The sequence below is a fragment of the Sardina pilchardus genome, chromosome 9 (genome assembly GCF_963854185.1).
Source record: "Sardina pilchardus chromosome 9, fSarPil1.1, whole genome shotgun sequence".
Taxonomy (NCBI): domain Eukaryota; kingdom Metazoa; phylum Chordata; class Actinopteri; order Clupeiformes; family Clupeidae; genus Sardina; species Sardina pilchardus.
In genome coordinates, this window is record NC_085002.1 from 32,966,211 (window position 1) to 32,989,564 (window position 23,354).

Genomic DNA, 23,354 nt, shown 5'->3' on the forward strand with positions numbered 1-23,354 from the left:
TGCCAAGGGCTGCGCATGCACACACATGCACACACACAGCAATACCTCAATATTGGATTTATACAGTGTCTTCACTCTCCACATACTGGCTGTCATTTGAAATGCCCCTATAGCCACAGCATGAATGAACATTATTTGATCATATAAAATGAACGATGACATCAGTGAGGATAGACAGGCTGTAATGACCTATAACTTAATTTATTCCTCAGATGAAATACATTATGACTAAATTTAACCATTTGAAATAAATGAGATCAATTTATCTCTTGAATCTCTACTCGAGGTTGACTCCTGTCAAGTGTTGTCATAGTGCGTGACGATGTAAAACTGACTTATATAGATTATCCTCTTACTGAATTATTTAAAATGTCCCACTTGGTACACATTTAAGAACCCCAAGATCATCACATTTCCCTTCCGTACTTGACGGAAGCTGTCAGCACTCCTCTAGTATCTTTCAGTTTGTTCATCTCAATTTTTATTGAGATGATTTTATTGTTATTAACATCCCATATTTAATGTATGTTGTTCTGATCAGGGTCAATAGCATTTGCCGGCTCATAATTGCATATTCATGTTAAGTAGAGCCGTATTGTAACACCTGTGTCCTCTGGACACCATGGCTAGGCACCTTGATTTATACATCCAGATTTTATTGTTGGACATTTCACCTGCTCAAATATTGTTATCATGAGCGAACTTCTGCATCACCATTCACTACAAGTCAATGCAACACTTTTGTTACGGATTAACAACTTTTCAACAAAATCAGCCAAATTCTTTTAAATTCAGCAGCTGCAATGGAATATGACTTTTCAAATATAGTAATGGAATTGGTGGTCCACCTGACAGAGGAGCACCTCCTATCCACATGCAACACCATGGTCTTTTGGTTGAAGAAGAGCTCCCTGGAACTGAACAGCAGTAAGACACTATACAAAGGCATGACAGATGCATCCTAGCACAGAATATAGGATTCTATAACCCTATGAATATTCAGAACTCAAGAAAATGTTCTATCGTTACATGATAGACAATAAAGCGTTTCAATCCTTGAATCCTAAATCCTATCAGCTCCTTTGCCTATGATATTACATACCTAATGCAAACGTTAGTGAAGTTTAGCCCTGTGATTTAACTAATGCCTATATTTTGTTTGACGCGATTCATTCATTTGTGGTTATTCTGCCATGCCTCAAAACTTTCCCCAACATGGACATGGACTTGTACATAAAAAGACACAAGCTATGCACAAGCACTCACAAACACTCAGTGGGATTTGAACTGAAGAAATGACAATTTAATTTTGGTTACAAAGCATGCTACAAACAGCATGAAAAAAATACAAGAGGAGACATGTCATTCACAGAAAACTGGAGGCTGGAGATTTTTTCATCATTTTACTGTGGCTATTTTTGAACGTTATATAAAAGGAAAGATCAGGAGAAATGTTGAAAAGATGTCTTTTTCTGTCATTCCACGCCTCACTGATGCCAAGGCGAGTTTTGGCTGTCACCATGCAGAGCGAGTAAGTGACTACTGTCACATGGGGAAACTCACAGGCTTCTCTGTTCTCTTACTGACGTGTGTGGCGCATGGCTCTCTGTGCTTGTCTGTGGGCCCTCCAGTTGTAGTTGTTACCATGTGGCCTTGGGCCCAACCAGGGTATTGTTCCATGGAGCAGCAGTGGCTCAGGTGCTAGAGGAGTTGTGCAGCAACTAGAAGGTTGGCTGTTTTAGCCCAACTCCTCCTGACCCTGTGGAGAAAGATGCTTAACCCCAGTGCTCCTGATGTGCAGGTCGGTGCCTTGCATGGCATCCTCTGCCATCGATGTGAGTTAGTGTGTGTGAATGGGTGGATGTGAGGCATGGCATTGGAAAGCACTTGAATTGTTCAGAGCACTGCCAATGCAGTCTAGTTACCGTGTACACTAGTACCATGCGTTCATGAATTAGTTTTAGCTGCCACTTGCACCACGCTGACCATCATTTTGGTTGCATCAAAGTAATGTGGAAAGCAATGTTTCTGAAGATTGCATCATTTGAACCCCTTTTTCAGGATCATCTGTGTGACTGGCATGAAACAACAAGGTCCTTTGAACCCTAAAATGTTTTCAGTGTGATTTCACTCTGTGAATTTGTTTTGCTCATTAAAAGGGCTGCTGTGATGTGGTGTTCAGGGCAGTTTGGGCTATCATGATTCAGTTGTCATTTGATCTGCTGTGTATAAGCCTTTGCATTAATTACATATTGTTTGGTTTTTTTGACCTAGCTAAATTGTCTTACTTTTACCCGTATAACAATTGCAAGGGGGTTCAGATGCCAACATTTTGGAAATGTAGCTTATTCATCATCTCCCCAGTGTTAGATAAGATGATCCATACCCTTCTCTGTGCTCAGTCTGATCACCCACCATCAGCATAGCTCATGCTCAGAGGTGGGTTCCAGCTGGCCTATCTCCCAACAGTCACAAAGGAACTCAAACATTGTTCTATTGACATTGTTCTGTTTCCATCTCTTTCCAGCGTTGCGAGAGCAGCATCCGTCCTCCTTTCAGACCCCTGTTTCCAGCTGCACTCCATCCAGCACCTGCTCGGAGAGGGAGAAGCCAGTGCAGCTGGGACTGAGCGCAAGCACTTCTCTCTGCATGCCTGTGAGTACCCCTCCTGTGGCCACGGCTCATCCAAGCAGCCCATCCGGTCCCAGCTGGGCTACACTGCCGACCCAATGTGTTTATGGAAAGGCTGGGCCCATTTGGGACCTTGGCCGTATGTATGTTGTTAAGCTGTAGGAAAACAAAACTGAGAGTTATATTTGAAAAAGCAAAATGTCTGCCCTTAAACAAGTATATCAGTGGATATAAACAAGTTTCTTAATATTCCTAGATTTCTCCTATCAGATTACAGATTCTACGGAGGGATAAACCTGTGCTATTCCTAGCTTTGAGTATTCTTGATCAGGGCTAAAAGGATCAAACTGAAATGTAACCCTCTTTCATCTGTTTTAGCATGAATATTTTATTGGGAAGCCTCACTTATGACCACAACAGTATTGTGTAGCTGATAAGAGCTTCTGTAAACCTAATACAAGGTCTTGCTATCTTGAATGCAAAGACATACTAAGAGGCTGACACAGACATACAGTATGCCCACAAACAACAGACAGACGCATACACACAAAGTTTCTCTGTCATTTCGTTCTGCCCCCAGATGTTGACCTTCTTCTCCTTTTGTGTCTTTCTTTTCCGCCTTTCTTTTCCCCTTGCTCAGATTAGAAAAGAACAGTGCTTGTAATGTGATAGAAAATCAATGATGTGATACCAATACCTCTGACTTATTTTTATATCAACTCCTTCTGCTTCAGTGGCTCTGCCAACTCTGCTTCCAAACAAACGCTGCATCGCAATTGAGATCACATAGTAAGGAGCTGGCTCATGGGTTCTAATAGTATTTTGTCCTGTTTAGTTGTATAGTGAAAACAGTTTTTATAACTATCCATGTGTTTTCACATCTGCTATTAGTTTGCTAACTATAATGAGCTATTCGACATCTTTAGAACACTAAACATATTGGAGGTGTCAAGTGTTGAGTTACTCCAGTCTAGATTTGTTGACGTTAATCACTCCTATGATGTATTTCTATTGTCTATCCAAAGTGCCTGTTTTTGAAGTTAAATGATGGTCAAATCATCCAAAAATCTGATATTGTTTGCACATTGCAAGTGCCGTGAAAGAATACATCCGTATCTGGATGTGGTGTTATCAGAGCAAGAAGTTAGAGATGGTGCATGACGTGCAGTGATGCCTTGTATTAAGAAAAATAAAATAAAGACAGAAACAACAGAGATTTAAGTGGCATTGAAACGAGGCACCGAAATCCACGTTTGTTATTTGATGTCGTTACTATTGTTTGTGTCCATGTTAGAACCAGGTTTCGGTGCCCAACCCTAGTCATTAGGTGACAGAGCTAAGTAAAGTTGGGTGTCATTGGCAGACAGTATCTATGATAAAAAATCAAATCGTTTTGATGATTTGTCCAAGTGGGAGCATATAGAGGTTGCATAATAGTGGCCCCAAGATTGACCCTGTGGAACACCACACCACACCACACCACACTCAAAGGCGTTGGTGCTCAGGTACAGTTGCCAATGGCAAAAAATAAACTCCTTGTAGATATGATTTGACTCAATTGAGGATTATAGTCCAAGTCCAACCCAGTGCTCTAGTGGTCTGTGTAGTAATATGTTGTGATCAACAGTGTTGATGGCTGCACTAACACTAGGACTGATGTTTTGTTTTGCCTGCATCTGTATTGAGGCATACGTCATTTAAAACCTCAATACCATAAGACCTGGTTCAGTGCTGTGATTTGCCTGAAAATCTGACTGAAAGTAAGTTGATTCAAGGTGATGGAAGGTGGTTAGTTGATTTAAAAGCTAAAAAATCCAATGAAAGGTATATTGATATGGGCCTGTAGTTGTCATGATGGCATCCAAGTTATTCTTCTTGAGAAGAGGCTGTACAACAGCTGTTTTCAGGGAGTTGGGAAATGTGGCAATCAGTAATGATACCTTTTTCATTATGAAGCACATCTGGTGCTATGAGGTGAAGAACAGATTTTAAAGAATTGTATAGTCTATCAAACAAAACTCTGAGATCAAATTAAGTTTCACTTCTCTTGAAGCTGGAAGTTCCAGATGTTAAGTTAGTAATTGAGAAGATATGTTCAGTCTGATGTAATCGATTTTGCCTTTGAAAAAAGATTTTTGAGAGAAGTTGTGGTCCTACTGTACTGAAGTGGGTGAGAGGGTGTTTGTTAACCTCTCGACAGTTGAAAATAGCATGTTTATTGTTCGAGGTACATATTGCATAAAGGGTCCTCTTTGTTGAGGAGGGTACAACTAGGCATCACTGTTCCTGAGGGTCTCCATGGACACCTGGCTTAGCTTCAGGCCTGGCCCTTTCACATGAAACCGCACTGTCGCCACAGCTCTGAATTAGATTCTTCTTATGTCATCACTCACTCCTCTTTTCACACCCTCTCCTTTCCTTAGCTCCTCCCTTCTTTTCTGTGTCCATGGCGCACAGACGTTCATGCTTGACACTTCATGACCCGTTGCATGAGGTTGTGCACCCTTCAAGAAATAGAAATATCTACACGCCACTGTGTCTTCATTACTGTAATTACAACTATGGAGGTGGTCATAGTCATTCCCCCCTCAAATTGATAATTTTAGACAGCTGTCATTGAATGGGAGTTGTCCAAAAGGTAATGAATGTTTGTCATGCCGTGGGAAAACCCTGATCCTTGAGAGAAAACCCTGATCTGTACAAGTGTGTGGGAGGATGTCAAGATAACAGGTGCAGCAACCTTCCAACTGGCATTCTCAGTAGAATCTCTAACCCGCTAGTCAAAGACCTTTTCTACTCAACGGCCTTTTCTTAGAAAAATACCGTTTTTTTTTTTCTTTTTTTAAATATCACTGCATTTGAAATCGAGCATGTGTGATTGGGCCCATCTGTTCCTGCCCAGACAGCAGATGAAGCAGCCTTTGATTCAGCTTGAGAAAAATAGACAGAAGCATAAATAAGTATGGGACATTCTACCAATCCCATGAGACCATGTACTTAGGGCTGCGTCCTCCCAACTGACGCAGACTTGAAGTTGTCATTTTCTGTAACATTAGTGATTTATGAAACAGATAAAAAAATAAATAAAGATAAAATGTATAAAATAGAAAAATGTATGTAATAACGGTCACTACAGTAGTTTCCTTGTTTTATGTCAAGTAGAAACACTACTGGATGTTGAGCTATGCTGATGCCCTTGGTATATGGGCCCCTGGCCAGCAAGATCCTTGTGTAGGCCTTACATTGCTCCCAGATTTATGGAAATCCTTTATCCAGAAAAAGCTTTTTTATGATCTACCCATTTCAAAATGTACCCACACGTCTTGTGCTTCTGGTGGCTCTGATGGACAAGCAGTATCGCTTGCTGTAACTGTGATGAGTGCCAATGTCAAGGGAAATGTGGTGGCTCTGAGACCAGACAAGCGTGAAATGACACGGGGAGTAATAGCTGGAGGAATTGAGAGCAGAGGAGGAGGGCTGGCTGGGTAGTGTTGGCTGAGGAGCTCCTCTCAGGGAGTGCTAATTATCAGCCTGCTTCTCCCAGCCCAGCAGCATGATGATGAGCTTTAACAGAAGGCCATCTATCCCTGTGGCAACGCCAAGCCAATTATCTAGCCTAGCCTGGGGCCTCTACTGTCAGCCTCAAGGAAGCGTTGTGAGAAGAACATACTCATCTTAAATGAAATTCAAGGAAGACTTTCACACAAAGTTCCATCTCTTGTGTTTATTGTTGTACTGATTGTTGATGAGATGCTTTTGAGTTTACATCATGAATATGCCAGCTCAGTCATTGGCCTATATTCCTGTCTGTGAACAACAGTGCCTTCAGTCTTGTGATTTTGGCCTTCTCTTCAGCCATGGGCTTGTTTAAACCTGTGTATTAATTTTCTAGATGCTGATTACATCAGTGCAGAGGAGGAACAGAAGGTGGAACAGATGTTGGCCTTTCTGACAGAGGAATCGAAGCAGGCCGCAGCCTGCACAGCAGTAAGTACAGGGTCACTTCATTTTCACCCCTCAGTCCAAGACGCTTCAGGTGTATTTGTTTTGCAACGTGCACATAAAAAAATGGCGAGGTATGTACAGTAAGGAGATAAAAGCGCAGACTGCCTGTCATAGGAGCTGAGAATGTGAAATTGCGCCTTTCCGTCTCATGCATATGCATTCATAGGAGGGACAGGGGAAAGATGGGAGGAGAAGAGTAAAATGCGGCAGTTAGGTATTCCCCATGTAGGTACTAAAACTGCCCATGCCGCATGCCTATTTTCCGCCTTGTAAAAGCAGGTGTTAAATCGCTATTTAGATCACCAGTTTCGTGTTTTTGTGCTGTATCAAAAGCAACCATAACTTTTGTTGGCCTTTCAAATGTCCTACTTTCATTTTCACGTCATCCACTTAAACGTTCCTACTTGATAGATTTGACCAATCTTCCATAGCCTACAACGTAGATTTAATGTGAACATATCCTACATAAAAAGACGCAGTGGCTAAATGATACAGCGCACATTTGCAATGAAAATGTTCCACCTTTTTAAAGCAGATGTAGCCTACACCGAATCGTGGTCATTTAGACAACAGAATCAGTAGGATACCATTTTTGTTTCATATAAGTCTACCAGGCCTATGTCAAATGCAGGCTCGGGTGAAGCTGGGAGCAATTTAACGCACTGTTTCCACACCGTTTTTAGCCTATCAACCTTGATAATAATAATATTTGAAATGAACACGGTAAATGTTAACAGTCAACATTTTTATCATGGTTTACCGTTTCACCGGTAATCGTTACATAAGTCCTTTTTCCATCAGATTTTCAAGCGCATTAACTCTTAAAGCGAATTATGTTTTAGCGACATAAGAAGCGCCAAGACGGTTTTCCATTTAAAAGAACAATTCTAGCGAATCAAAATGATGTCATCAGAGCCCTGTTAATGCGCTAGATGGTTTTCCATCAACATTTGTAGCGAATGGAACACTTCTAGCAAATTAATCAAAGGTAGCGAGTGGTACACCATTGTGAGGTGAACGTCTTTGTATGCGCGAGACAGAACTCAATTTTTTGCGCCGACTTTGTGAACATTCTGAGCAGGCGTCACAGTATATATATACTGTATACAGTATATCGCTACAAACCTTTTCCATCACATTTATATCGATTTAACTCTCCTTAAACCACCTCTGGCGAGCGAATTAACTTATCACGACAAAACCGAGGTTAGAGCGATTTAAGCCATTTTCCATCACATTTGTCGCACTAACTTTTGATGCGCATCGTTTTTAAGCGAATTGACTTTTTAATGGAAAAAGGGCTATAGTCACCAACTGATATTACGAACAGATTGAAGAAAAAGAAGAATGGATTTGGAGTGACATTTCTTGCGTGTGTGTGAGAGCACGAGGTTGATGCTGAAACTGTGAGTGTCCAGCCAGGTGCGTAAGAGTTGTCAACTCTGACATTTGTATGTGCGAAAATTGTACTATACTTTGATCCACTTGGTGTGGATTCATTTTAGGAGCAAAATGCGAATGAAAGGGTTGAAATCAGTACTCGCACGTGTGCAAGCATTTGAATTTTTATACTCGCACTAATACATTTTTACTCGCATTTGCAACGACCTGCTCGCAGTGTACAGCCCTGGCCTACGTGCACAATTAGCGTTAGCGCGAGTAGAGCTACTGCTCTTCATTATCTTCCTGCTTGTTGACATCATGCATTGATCATTTCATGATCACTAAACGTTTGATTCCTTTTAATGTTGTCATCAATTAACTTCATTCAGCTGCGCTTGTGATTACAGTGCATGAAAATGCACTGTACTGTTCTTCCTAGGCTTCTTATAGTTATTATTCCGCTGATCACTTTTTCTAACCGCAATTTCTCTTCAACCGTTTAACTTAGAAACTTCATTCAAACTCTGTAACGTAGGTCTTCTAATGGATCGGGTTGGTATGACTTTTCAACTTAGTAACTTTTATACTTTTTAAACTATAAATTAAAAACTATTAAACATTTCCCCATAGACTTAACATTGGCCTCTATGACATCACAGTCGGATCGTTAAGCAATTAGAATCTTATGCCAGGTGGCCAGCCCCACCTGCAGCAGCTCTCTCTCTCTCAGGCTTTAAGCATACAATCTCTCTGTGAAGACTACATATCCTGTTAACTGTTTCCTCTTTCCACAACTGTTTCAAAATAAAAGTCCTCACTGCAATAATACACTATTAAATCATTTAACCATTGAAACTACTCAACTATTTAACTGTTCAACCATTCCAACTGTCAGTTATCATCAACTATGCCTCCAGTCAACTACATGAGACCTCCATGTACCTAGCAACCAACATAGCAACCATTAAATTAAGCGTTTATGACCGTTTCCATAGCAACCAACATGATTTTACTACAGTAACTTCTTTATTCCCGATAGTGGCAGCCATGGATACCCTATCAACAAATGTTTCAAAATAGAAGTCCTCAGTAGCAAGTTAGCTAGTTAGCATGGTTAGCATAGTTAGCATTGTTATTATAGGTAGCATTTTTAACATAGCTGCTAGAAATGATTAGCTAAGTTAGCTAATCAACCTAGTTAGCATGGTTAGCATAGTTAGCATTTTTAGCATAGCTGCTAGAAATGATTAGCTAAGTTAGCTAATCAACATAGTTAGCATTGTTAACATAGTTAACATTGTTAGCATTTTTACCATAACTGTTAGAAATCATTAGCTAAGTAAACCAATCAACCTGGTTATCATTGTTAACATAGTTAGATAACATTTTAACATACCTTTTAGAAATCATTAGTTAAGTTACAACTGGAATGTTTAAGCTTTAAACTGTCTACCTTCACACATCAACTGTCTTTAAACTATGCAACCACCATGTTTACCCTAGCTACACCTTAGTAACCATATCTACATTATCTATCTATATATTTTTGCATTTTCATGCACTGGTAATTCCTTGGAATTGCATTTCTAGTTGAAGTATGTCATCCAGTTCTTAACCTTGCTAAATTGCGGCAGGGGGTGCAGAAAGCCGCTGTTTACCTGATGAAGTCCAGGTTTGATAAACAACGTTAAAATAAGTGTCATAGCGTGCGGTTTCTGTTGGTTGGCCATGACACTGATAATGCCTCCTTCACAAATGTACGTATGTCTTGCCCACAGTCTCAGATGGCTTACTGTCGTCAGTGCCCTGTGTGCACTGTGGTCTTTTTTATAATAGTGTCGTCTCAAATCAAACACCAACTCCGCTGTTATGGACAGCCAAATCTTAAGTGTTCAAATCACATTAAAGAAATGCTGGAGAGTTGCTTGTGAAGGAAGCAGTTTGGGGGTTGTGTTGGTGGTGGTGAAATGAGAGATTTAAATCTTGAAGGAAGACAATATCTCCATTTTGCAATGTCATGCCAAACCCTATTGATGGTGATTGATTGGTGCCAATGCCCTCCTAAAAGAGGGCAATAACCCAAAGCACAGCTTCAAACTACGCAAGAACCAGCTGTCATTCTGTCTGCAATGGAGTAGAATGGAAAAGTGTCCCCAAACTCTTGAATGATAATGTATACAGTTTCACAGAATTTATATGCAGTACATCCTATAATGATGTATCTGATTCAGGCCTGTATCCATCTGTATGGTGGATCACAGACAGTATTAGTTTACTATGGTTTTCCACTGGGATGATTATAAAACTGTATTGCCCTGTGTTCTGTGGCTTGTTCTTCATTTGACATTGATCTGGAGAATCTCTGATTCCATAGCAATGACAATTCTGTGAAGAACACCCTGGAAATCTATGGTTTTGTGCAGGAGACATGTCCAGAACTCCCCCCAAACCATTAGCTTGCTTGGGGCTTTGTAGCACGGTGGCCTTGAGAAGCACAATTAGTAGTAACCTGTTAGCCATCAACCGTATCTCCGGTGCATTGAAGGGAGGAGTGTATTTGATTGGCTGGTGAATTAATAAATTACGTCTTTCGGCAGGGTTGAAGATTGCACCTTTAAATTATTACACTGTCTTTGTAGTTATACACACGACTGGTTGTGAACACGCATGTGAGTAATCAGATTGTGTCCTTCAGATTTGGATTGGATTTGTTGATTTTGTTTGTTTGAATTGATGTGATTGTGAGCACTGGTGATGTAGATGCCAGTGACAGGGCTGTGAGTGAAGAGGGTGGCAGTCACATGGCCATTAGCAAATCACAGGGATGCTCTGGGGGGGTCTCAAATTACTAGTCATTGTTTGTCAACCTGACCTTTTCTGTCTACTAAGCTGAGAGCACAATCTTTGTGTGCACACAACTTCACTGCTGCAATCTGTTCCTTTATGTTCTCTAATGCTTGTTCTATATCATCCCTGTGACCTTTGGAGTTGTCTAGTCCCTAGTGCAGTTAAAAAGGCCCTCTTGTTTGTATTTTTGTGAGCCAAAACGCTATAGACAATACATGCACTCTTATTTCCTTCATGTTATGGAATGACTGATATTTGTGTAGTTTTTCTGGTTCCTGGAAGGTTGTGTGACCATTTCCATCATTTCCACCATTTTCACTCTGCAGATGAAAACATTTTATGCAGAGCTAGGCTGGCTTAGAGAAGAATTGCCATTGTTCTCTCCGTAACAAATGTTTTACCTGTGCTGCATTGACACATAGATATAACAGACTTCACATACATAAAACTCATAAATCAGATTTACAGTTTGTTTTCGCTGAGGATGGGGTCCCCCACAATGTTTGCACTGCACTGCACTTCAATGGCTTAAAAGCAGTAATTCCCAACCTGGGGTCTGGGGAGGGGGTCCGCACACTGTTGCCTGAGCTGAGGTTGTGAGATTACCAAAATTACATTTGCGTACATTACATGTATAAAATCCCAATAACACACCCAGTTGGATAATCAAAACTCTGTATAATCCAAATTAAAACATATTTTTGTTCCACATTTAATGGGAGTTGATAGACAGTATCATTAAAATGTAGGCAGCAAGAGCATCAATCTGTGCACTGAAGTCAGAGGTGGAAGAAACTGATAGATTGATGCACAAAGAAAGCCAACAGCAGTTCCAGATAGAGTTTGAGAAGATGGAATGAGCCCAGCTTGTCTATTTGCAGATGAAGCAACAGATACTGTAAAGGAGAGTTGTGACTCATGATCTAATGATTCAGCACTTCTACAGCACTATACATTATCAAGATGCTAAAAGGGGTAATTAAGTTCATATCATATCTAATTTAAATGTTATTTGATTCTCACAGACATCAGAAATAATCTAGGTATGGAAATTTGGCATCAAATAGCCTCTGTTTGCATACATGACATGCTTCTATAATGTAAAATGTCAAATGACATTATCATGAGTAATGATACCATTTGAATAACATTACATTTTTACTCAGTGGTTTGTTATCCTTACTCTTTCATACTGCTTCTGTCTAATTTATGCTACATATGCAACACAGTGGAAGGGTTTCTTACGTGGCCCTGAAGTGCAAAACACAACGGCAAATCACACAACACAACACAAATAAGACAACACAACACAAAAAGAGAAAACACGGCCCCGAAGTGCACAACACAACGGCAAATCACACAACACAACACAAAATGAGACAACACAACACAAAAAGAGACAACACAACGACATTAACCAAACAGAAGAGGTAGGTACCCTCGGGCCACTTGACAAAAGAACTGGGACACGTAAAGTACAGCCCGCCGAAAATAGCATGCTGGGTCTTCACATGTCCGTAAGAACCCATAGTAATGGAATATCCACGTTGTTTTATTCATAATATGTTTCGTAGATGTATAATCCAACTCATACAAAAGCAACAAGTTCGAAACAAATCATCTGACTGCGAATTGAAATCAGGAAGTGAAACAGCTTGTAGTTCTGTCACCATTCTAGATACCGTCATATACCATTATGGTCATTTTCGTGAGATCCTTCTGGTTACAATGGTACCCCACGTGTCTTTCTGCGACCTATGGTTGACGAGATATTCGAAACTGGAGGAGATTGGGCAAGAGAGCTGTCAATCAGGCTCCCCAGCTTTGAATGAATATGCGACTTTACTTTATAAACCCTAGTAAAGTTCCCGTAACATTCATTAAAAGATTTAAAAAGACATGCAGGCTGAAATAATTCGAAGATTTAATGGTGCATACTGACAATAGAACCCTTATTACACAAGAACCCCTTCGAGTAGAAGCATAATATTGGTGTCAAATGAAAGCTGGATACACACATTCATTTGCTTATTTAAGAGCAGCTTTTGTCCAATCAGTGACGATTCATGTCGCCCAAGGGTACCTACCTTTTCCGTTTGGTTAATATCGTTGTGTTGTCTCTTTTTGTGTTGTGTTGTCTCTTTTTGTGTTGTGTTGTGTGATTTGCTGTTGTGTTGTGCACTTTGGGGCCGTGTTTTCTCTTTTTGTGTTGTGTTGTCTTATTTGTGTTGTGTTGTCTTATTTGTGTTGTGTTGTGTGATTTGCCATTGTGTTTTGCACTTCAGGGCCACCGTAGTTTCTTGATTTCGCTGGCCACCTCTTGACTCCTGATTCCTCTAAGAGTAACTGGACATTAACATTAACATGAAGCCTTGGCAATACAGTATACTTTGTTATTATGTGTTTTGCTTTGGCCATGCAAAAAAATGTAATGCCAATAAAGCTCACACATTGATATTCAAATTGTTCATTCTAATCCCGTTGCAAAAGGGCTCATTAAAAGACGCATCAGCTCACCCTGCTCCAGGAGACTCGTGCCAGACCATTGGCATCATTAATAAGACACATGAAGGTCACTGACCATACTAATGAAATGGTCTTTGGAAATGGTTAATTGCACCATATGAGTTCCGTAAAGAAGCACTACCTCGAAGAAATCCATTTTGTAGCAAAAATAATTATTTCCAAAGTATGCAATAGAACAATTGCACAGTTTTACATCTCAATGACAAGGGAATAATTGTGGAGCTTGAAAGGGATGCAGTAATATCACTAACCAGCTGCCTATGTCAGCCAGTTATTTTGGACTTTTTTTCACCATTCCACATCTTCACGATAACATAACAAGATATACTGTATGTATTATGTATTTTCTGTTTTCTTTATGTACATATTTAGACTTTTATTGTAGAAACCAGTTGTTACCACTTGTGGATACTACAGTACTTTTTAGAACAATTCCTTAGTTACTATACCACCACCACCTCCTGCAATATGATATTAATGAACTGTTGTGACAAACCAGAGACAAATTTACCAAGTTGTTCCCATTTAACATAGAGTGTGGTGGGGGGATTGGGATAGCTTCACAGTATGCACAGTATTCTTTTTGGTTCTAATTGTTCTAATCAAAGTGTGTTTCAGTTGTAATCTTGTGTTTTGGTTTGTCTGGTCCCACAGCCCACTAGCGAGGAGGACCTGTGTCCCATCTGCTATGCACACTCAATCTCTGCCATCTTCAAGCCCTGCTCACATAAGTCTTGCAAGTGAGTACACACACACACACACACGCACGTCACACACACATACAGACATATCTATATGTGAGTATTCCACCCCCCGCTGCTCTTGTGTTTGTATTTGAATAATTGAAATTTAATGAATATAAAAGATCTGTCTTTTAAGTGGTCATCCACTTAGAAATGACAGAATAAATGAGGACTAAAAAGATAAAATGATTGGAATGAAAGGAAAATGAAAGGAAAATAAAGTAATATATTCCTGAAATTGCAGGAAAATATTTGAAGTGTTTCCTTTGTCCAACTGGGCCGTTTTGGACACATGTAAAAAGTGGAAGTGCATCACCACCCAGATACTTTACAGAAACAAACCATGCGTCAGAGAAAGATATTAATTTGAGTGGGAGGCAACCACAGTTTAGCTATTTTAAATAGCCTTTTATTAAAAGGCTACTCAAGTAGCTCAAGAAGCTTCCCTAAACATACACTCTGTCCTAACTGCATGCAATGCAAAATCAGTTAGATTGCTGTGTTTTTAATTAGAATGTCCTAACTGGATGCAAGTCAAGCTGTAGTGTGCAGCGCAATACAGTGCAACATTTTGTGTTTTATCAGATAACCTGTTTCTATTTTCTCCAGTTGTTCTGCTGTATTGAATGAGAAACATGACACAATAGAACAACATTTAATGGATTCAGTGTGGACTGTGATCATTCAATGCTACTTGACAGTTGGAGGCTCAAATGCAGTTAGGACAAGCTGGTAGATTAACTGCCATTAATATTTAGTGAAAGCAGTGTCTTTGTTTTATTAAGCATATACATGTAAGTACTAACTGATTACAACCATGCCAAGATCATTTCAAGTTAGAATAGGCCTGCCCTATGGTGGCTGACAGGTGCATGCAAATCAACAAAACACAAGCAACTTAAGAGGACATCTTCATTGATTTTGATAACACGCGCACAGCATTTATAAAACACATTCTTCATACAGAGGATACTTAAAAGTGATGTGTGGACATACTGTATATTGTATACTGTAAGCAATGGGCAGGGACAATATTCAATCTTTATGGCATTCTGTTGACATTACAAATTAAAACATGAATTTGCTGTACTTCCTACTATATGCTGATTGAGTTTGATTGTAAATACAGTATGTTTGGCCTGTGCTCCTCTTCCTTTTTTCCCCTAAACATTCTTGCCCTTTCCTTCCTCAATTAGAGCTTGCATCAATCAGCATCTGATGAACAACAAGGACTGCTTCTTTTGCAAGGCTACCATCACAGGTGTGGAGGATTATGTCAAGCCACTGGGCTCTTAGCATCCAGAGAAAGATCTAATGCACACATGCATGTGGGTACAAACACACACCAACACATATATCCATTCACAATAAACAGCAGCGGCTTCTAGGCACTGACTACACTGCACAGGACATACCTCCAAAGACCTCATATAACCACTTTCTCATATTCACACCCTCTTCACCGTCACTTGTGATACACACCCTTCTCTCTGACAAACTGAAACAACGACCATTTGTGATCTTACCTTCACCTGAGTGGAGGAAATCAAAAGCCTCTGTACTGGTAACAGTGGAAACACTTGTGTGCGCCTTTTCCTGTTCTGTCCTTCTCATGCCGATGTGCAAAGACACCATGTCAGTATAGCGGTCTCAATTGACATACTTGCAGTAATCACACATCAAGATGGATTACAGTAAGTCATTCTAGTTGCTATTGAGGTTCCCCTTGGAATCTATGGATTATAGGTTTTGGATGGAAGGTCTGGGGGAGGAAGTGTTCTAATGGGACACCACTGGATTGTGTCCAGAAGCTCCAGCTGTCAGTAGAAGGCTTAACCCCGCTCCACTCAATCACCAGACCTGAGTGCTGTTTGGCCTTCAGTCTGGGCTCTTGTTCCCCATCCCAGCTCCCGACATCATACAGTGCTTCAGTAAACTACTGACTCAACAGAACGCACACTACAGCTACAGTACAGTAGATACTGTATAGCAAGGGGATGGCTTCAGGAGGAGCACCAATCTCTCAAACACGTGATCATGTCTGCCTCTCACACTTCTTGATTGTGAGTCTGAAAAATGGCCTGCCTTTGAAGAGGAACCACTGCTCATTACAGAATTATGTGAATCCACATAGCCCTCATACTCATCAGCGTTTCCAATGTCAATCTTCTCTCACGTGGCACATTTACATGTCATTTTGATCTTGCCAGCTCAAGTGGAGCTGTTGGCTGGTTCTTAATTTGGCTGTTCGGTGCTCATTAATCTTCAGGACTCAATGGTGTTAAATCATGTTTTATGTTCTTTGGGACTTTTTTCTACCTGACCTGAATCTTCATACCCTGACATACATTCTAACTGGAATCCAGTGAATTTAGTTTAGGTCTAACATCTATGATCTTAAGTGTACAGTTGGATCCAACGGTTGGCTCTCAATACACTGCAAACATCTTTCATGTTACTGATACTAAATGTGTTTGCCAAGGTAGTGATTGGCCACATGTGCACTCATGCTTGTTCTGGGTGTAGAATGTCAGCGGATTGAAGAGGCACACACACAGTGGGTGTGTATGGTGAAACACACACATCCATGGACAACATGCAAGCACATTTACATGTACAAATAACCCTGTCTGGCCTTCCTTTGGGATTCTGGAGTAGTGTCAGTCTGTGTTTTCCCCACACCAAATAAACCTTGTGCTCTTCATGAAGACATCCCAGGCTCTGCAGGAGAGCTATTAGGAAATACACAGATCGATTACAGTTTGACCCTCACTGATGTGCTTTAGTGTAGTATGGCTTGGCATGGGGGCTGCATGAAAATGAATTTGGGAATCCTATGTATAGTTCTTATCTGTGTGTGTGTGTGTGTGTGTGTGTGTGTGTGTGTGTGTGTGTGTGTGTGTGTGTGTGTGTGTGTGTGTGTGTGTGTGTGTGTGTGTGTGTGTGTGTGTGTGTGTGTGTGTGTGTGTGTGTGTGTGTGTTGTTCGTGTGTGTGTGCGCGTGTGAGTACGATAAAGAGAGAGAGAAGGAGACAAAGCATTTCTGAGATGATTAATTGATTTGGTGAGTGGTGGATACTTTTTTATGTGAATTTTGATTTAATCCAGAAAGGGTTCCCAGTCTCAGGCTCCCACCGTGTCCGCTAAGGGAATTTTAGGTTGCACAAAGCAATATATTGACAATGGACTGTTTGTATTGTTTTACTATGTTTACCATTTGTTTGTTTTGAAGGAAAAGGACAGCTTGTTCTTAACTGTTAGTGAGAATGCACATATATTGAAAGTGTAATGGTATTAAATTATTTATCCAAAGTATGCAAAGTCCTGTGTTTATTATTATTATTATTGCTGTTATTATTATTATTATTATTATTATTATTATTATTAATTAATTAATTAATAATAATAATAATAATTGTATGTGTAGTGTTTTTAATGGGAAAGACTCCCATTTGACTTTTGATTAATTACAAAATGAGTCATCCAGCTATAATAGAGAATCATTGTAGCATACTGTACTGTATATGCACATCAAGGTGCTACAGTATGTGGAGGGCCACACCAATGCCATGGGATAGATAGGCATTAAGAGGAGGAGAGAGAGAGAGAATGGATGTACCTCCATTCTGTGTTGCAATTGATCAGCAGCATAGAAAGTGAAGCCACAGCCTAGCACACTGGGGACCGCTATAGATTGCCCACTGAAATAGAATGAGGAAAGGCGAGAAGGACAAAAGGCAAAGACAGAGGGGTTACTTCACCGTAATCTTGCCCTTGGCAAGACCTGATTGCACCATATTATGTATTTATAGCAGCACAATAGCACCTTACTCCATGATCAATATCCACATGTTTGGCCTGTCTGTATAATCTGCAGTGGCAACACAAGATGTAGGTATTAGGAGAATGGCTACACAATTACACCTACTACAGTATTGTTCACTTAATATAATGTGCTCTTATCAAAACCTATTTTCACTTGATGCTAACCTGATCCTCACACATTGGTCAGCCATTGGTGAATAGTGTGATCCAATCACCTTTTGGTTTAATTTACTGAGGTGAACACAACTATTGATCAAATAACAATGAGTAAGTATTTGAATTTATCTAGTTTCGAGTGGTTGGTTGTCACTGTTTAATGTCGACTAAAAATACCCTATGCACAAACATCTCGATAAGAAAAAAACAAAACAAAGCGAGACTGCCACCTACTGGTGTTTATCCTTCACACACCATTTTTCTGTTAGTTTGGCTCATATGCTCATTCAAATGAATGCACTCACTGAGACACTGGGTATTTCCCACAAAGAGATTGACAACAACAACATACGACATCTATGTAATGCCTTTTTACATTTGGATATTCAAAATGCGTATTAAGCATATTTCTACACTAAAGTTAGTCACAGTAGAATATGATCTTGTTCTGTCATTCCATCATTTTCCTCATTGCCATTCTGAAAGAGTCTCTGCTTTAATAAAACAGATGGGTAGTCAGTGAAATTATATGCTTTGGTGGGATAGTTCATTTCAGGTGCTTTCATTTGATGCCAAATTAACAATAATGCCAGTCAGTGTCTGAATCTCAATGTAACATAGTTGAAGGATACATTGTGAAGGGTAACAAGCATAGATTTGTCTTGAAATATGATTATAACACATGTGGTGATTCTGCTTCGCTAAAATAAAAATAATAAGGCAGGAGCTATTATCAGGCTCTCAGATGTTGGATGGATTAATTGTTAGTGTTTTTGTTTTAATCCATCTATTAAATAACTATTGTAATTTGATCAGTGTTTAAGTATTGTGTCCTAAATTGAAGGGGCAGCCTAGTCTTGAATGAAGAGCTCTGCATTTCCATAGAGCTGCTGCTATTTGGATTTGAAATATTGCATTTCAGTATGCATGTGTGCTGCTTTCTTTTCATCTTGTTGTGATGTTGATCCCATCACACAGATTTTTCTCTTTTCAAATCCCTTTTTATCCAGTATCCATTTAGTGTAAATGGTAAATAGAGCCTTTGTTATGAAACAATGGTGAAGTTTGGAGTGACTCATGTTCTTGTTTGTTATTTTAATGGACAAAAAGCCATTTTACATAGTCATAGAGAGGCCCATTATCAGCCACCACCAATCCAATGTTTTCTAATCCAAATTGATTGACTAATTGAACATAAATTCGTTTTTTCAATGATGTTAGTGCAACTGAAAACGTATATGCCGATTTAAAAAGAGACAAAACTGGCGTGTTTAGTGGAATAGTTGGATCATCAGCAATTTGTGAGTTTGATTACAGACTTGAGAATATCCAGAGACAAAGGAACTTTATTCTGAAACTCAATTCTTGTGCTGAGCATTGAAGGCATGCAAGAACGCAATGGTAATTAAACTTAAGATCCTGTACAACACAAGTAGGTCCTCAGCAGTTCAAGAAATAGTACCCACAAAACACCAGTGTCAACATCACCAGTGAAGAGACCACTCCAGGATGCTACCCTTGAGTTGTGGAGTGAGAGCTATTTCTTAGATTGGCCAATAAAAAGAAAAGAAAGATGAGTAAAAGAACACAACTGCTGTTTGTATTGAGAAGCCAGTGCCTCAGTACCCAACCATATTGAGCTGGTTTGGGCACATTTTCCCTCTAGGATGTAAGTAGTGCTTATCAAGTCAATCCAACTTGTGGGAAGTGCTTCAAGAGATATGGGGTGCAATCTCTTCAGTTCACATTAAACAAATTACAGTTTTTATTTTCAATTGCTTACACACAAATCCTTTATGTAGCACACAGTTTCTAAAATCTTTCTAATTTCTAAAACCAAACTTCACAAATCTACATCAATTCAGCAAAACCATACACTAATTGTCAGCCTTGACACAGTTTTCAACTTAGCTTTTAACTTTTTGCAATTCAATACACACAATTCTCTACCTAACACGCATCTATCAGGAAGTAACTTGATTTCCAATTTCAAACACAACCAATGAAAATGCCACACTTACTATGTGCTGTACAAAACTGAATTCACAACAGCAACTGATTAATTCAGAAAAATAAATATTTTTGGTTCCAATATTGATTGGATTGAGTTCTTTTTGCATATTACTATTTTCACTCTTATATGGCAATATTTTTTAAAAATCCAAAACAAAAGAGCTTCAGATGTAGAGTACTGTAACTGTGTGTAAATGATAGACATACGTTTATAATACTGTATGAAAAATGGGGGCACTTTTGCATTTTGTTTGAGCAATTATTGAATTTGTGTGTAGAGCTTTGAAAAAAAACAGATAGAGCTTTGAAAATGTGTGTAAGCTATTGAAAAAAACTGTAATGATTAGTTGTATTATGCCAAAGGTCAGCAAAGAGGACTTAAATATAGGCCTATATCTCTTTATATAAATGGGTATAGGTTATATAAGGGTAGAAATGGGATTGGGCCTTAGACAGACAAAATAAATGGAACTGCGATGATAGCCTGGCTAGCGCCTACCACTTCTCAAATGAGATGTGGTCTGGCAACCAGACGTTCATTTTCTCATATTTGAAAAAAATGCCCAGATCCATTCATTGGGCGCCACGGATGTCTATCAAATGCGTCTATTCATAGCTCATCATCGTCTTGCTTTCCCCCCTGTTCTGTGATTGGTCCCCTATCTCAGGCAAAAATTAGGGCGGTAGTTTCCAGACTGCCTTAGCAGCGTGAATCAAATTGCGCGCAAGGCAGCATGGGAACACCAACTGCAATGAATGCCTTTAAAGAGAAGAGACAGTACAGCATTGCATTATGATTGATCCTTGCACAGCACGCTGATCCAACAGCTCCATTCGTTTTGCAGTGAGTCGGTGACAAACCACTGGCTACAGATACAAATGTTTGCAGATGTCAGCCTTTGATCCATACAAGTTTCAGAGCAACCCACTACATCAAGAATCGCTGACATTTTATGGTGGAAGTTTGTAGTGCAAGTATGCATTTCAAATGCACTGAATGCATGTTGATTTGTCTGGAGAAAGTAGCAGAATATTGCAGAGTACATTTGAAAGTGTAAATCTGTGTACACAAACTGCTGGTTATCTAAATTCATTGTTTCATTCATAACTCCTTATTCAGGTTTTAAGCATCCCAAAGGATTTGTAATGGCTCACTGACGTTATGCCTTGGGCTTGTAATGGACCCTATCATCTTTTAGAAGCCACGTCATGTCTCTAAGGGGGTGTGAGCGCTGCATTAATCAGCAGCTCTCTGATGCTCCCCTCCATTTGCACGTGTGTGGTTGGCGGCTGTGGTGAGAGAGGAGACCATTAGACTGCACCACCTGGAGCTCAGGCCATCGCAAGATACGTCTCTTTTATGGGAAAGGATCGCTAGCTGACCACATCATAACGGCCTTGACCTCTCAGCTCAGAGTGTGAGAGCAGATTAGTCTTATGGAGACAGTACATCATGCTGTATGTCTACTTAAGTGGCTTAAGTGTTCCTGGTGAAGAACCATAAAGCTTGTGTTCTTTGATGGCCTATTTAGTGAATTTGAGCTGCATATGCTTTCAAATACTGTTGAGTCCTGTAATGGTATCACTCATCAGGCAATGGCCGTGTGCACTTTTTTATGAACAATTATAAACTATTAGGCTACTTTCAACATAGCTGCAGTGGCACTATGATGAGCTGAAATCCACCTGGAAGACCATCTGAAATAGGTGCCTAAAGCAAGTTTTCTTCCCACCCGTATATCCACTGTTTCAGATCTCTAATCGACATATGTTGCCACAGAACATGTATAAGAATTGTGATTATTGTAGCCTACTTGTTTATCAAAAGTGAGAAGAAGTTACACACCTGGGGAAGGTGTCTGGCTTCTGAACCCATGATGTTCTTTGAAAATGTCAGGGCGTGGGCTATCTGGCTAATATTTGCTGCAGCCTCGATCTGCATGCTGTAGTCTACTGGAACGTTAAACAAGCCTGATGGATGACTATCTAATAAAGTCAAAACAAGTCACTGATCCTGGTCAGTTACAGCAAGATCATTAGCTGGCCAGAGGATTGACAGGCTAAGGTCAATGAGACCTGCTGAGTGAGTATTGATGTGTATGTGTCTGCATGTAAAACACTAGCTCATTAGCTGTAAAGGAGAGCATCAGTATTGGATTTAACTGTCAATTTACTGGTTATTTGACAACTCATTCTTACCGTCTCATTGCATTTCTGAGCATACAGCATCAGAGTGTCAGTTCAATGCCTGGAATCTAAAATCTCAACTGTGTATGCTACTCCCTCTGTTTTACTGAATAAAGTTGGCCAGTGACAAATGTGCCTACACACATGGCTTTAATAATTACGTCCAGAGAATATGTTGTATTTGTTCTGCCCTTACCTTTCCTTTCCCTCACTTTCGTTCCCACAAGCAAAATAATACTGAAGTGGCACAGGCACACACTCACGGCTAACACATGTGCCTTAATGCGTAGGCTACAGTATTTTACAGAATCAGCAGGCGGCGCTGTGGTGCTTCTGTTGGCAGCATATTAGTCATCCGTGTGGGAGGTGGACACTGAGATTTTCAGACGCCTGCACCATCCTTGGCCGTTCTGTCAGGTCTGCTGTAATCCAGTCCAACCGGAGGTGCTAAAACTGTGTAGCGTTTCCTTTAAAGGCTGTTGGGAATTTGATCCTGTTTATGCGCGAAGCCTTGAAATGTATAGCGTGTGGGAGGAAGCCGGGAACCGCACTCAGCATCGCATCTCTTTGCTAGAGAGCTGTTTAGTCCCATCAGTTCTGCAACAGTGCTACATGCTGATAAATGAGAGAGAAAGAAATAACCCTGTGCAGCTCGCCTACGTTCGGTAAACATTTACATATAGAAGCATCAGTCTTGGCTGTTCTCTGACTTCACCGTATAACAATACAACATCGATGTTACGTAAAACACTTGTGCAAGAGGGTGTGATATGTTTTGTTTTGCAGTCTACGTTGTGTAAGGCAATCAAGTGCCTGTGTTGTCATCGATTTCCCCCTATTCATTGGGCCCTGCTACTGCCTATGCCCAAAATAATAGTGGGATGCTTTGCTTATCATCATATTTGAAAGAAGAAGAAAGCAAAACAAATGCATCTGAATAATACCCAAGTGGAACGTCATATTTACCTAGGCTAGTCAGAATATAGGCCTAATAAGGCCTAAGTTGTCATTGAATTTTTCTGAGCTGATCATATTTGGG

The 23,354-nt window shown here is 40.0% G+C and overlaps 1 protein-coding gene across 1 annotated transcript in view; it reads left to right on the forward strand.

Annotated features, from left to right (window-relative positions):
- LOC134092031 (E3 ubiquitin-protein ligase RNF123) overlaps window positions 1-17,449 on the forward strand; it is a 96,389-nt gene extending 78,940 nt beyond the window's left edge. Inside the window, exons 37-40 of the mRNA XM_062544832.1 lie at window positions 2,528-2,655; window positions 6,524-6,618; window positions 14,047-14,132; window positions 15,332-17,449. Of these exons, the coding sequence (XP_062400816.1) occupies window positions 2,528-2,655; window positions 6,524-6,618; window positions 14,047-14,132; window positions 15,332-15,431 (409 nt within the window). The 3' untranslated portion in view covers window positions 15,432-17,449. The remainder of the gene's footprint in view (window positions 1-2,527; window positions 2,656-6,523; window positions 6,619-14,046; window positions 14,133-15,331) is intronic.
- Window positions 17,450-23,354: the final 5,905 nt, after the last annotated feature.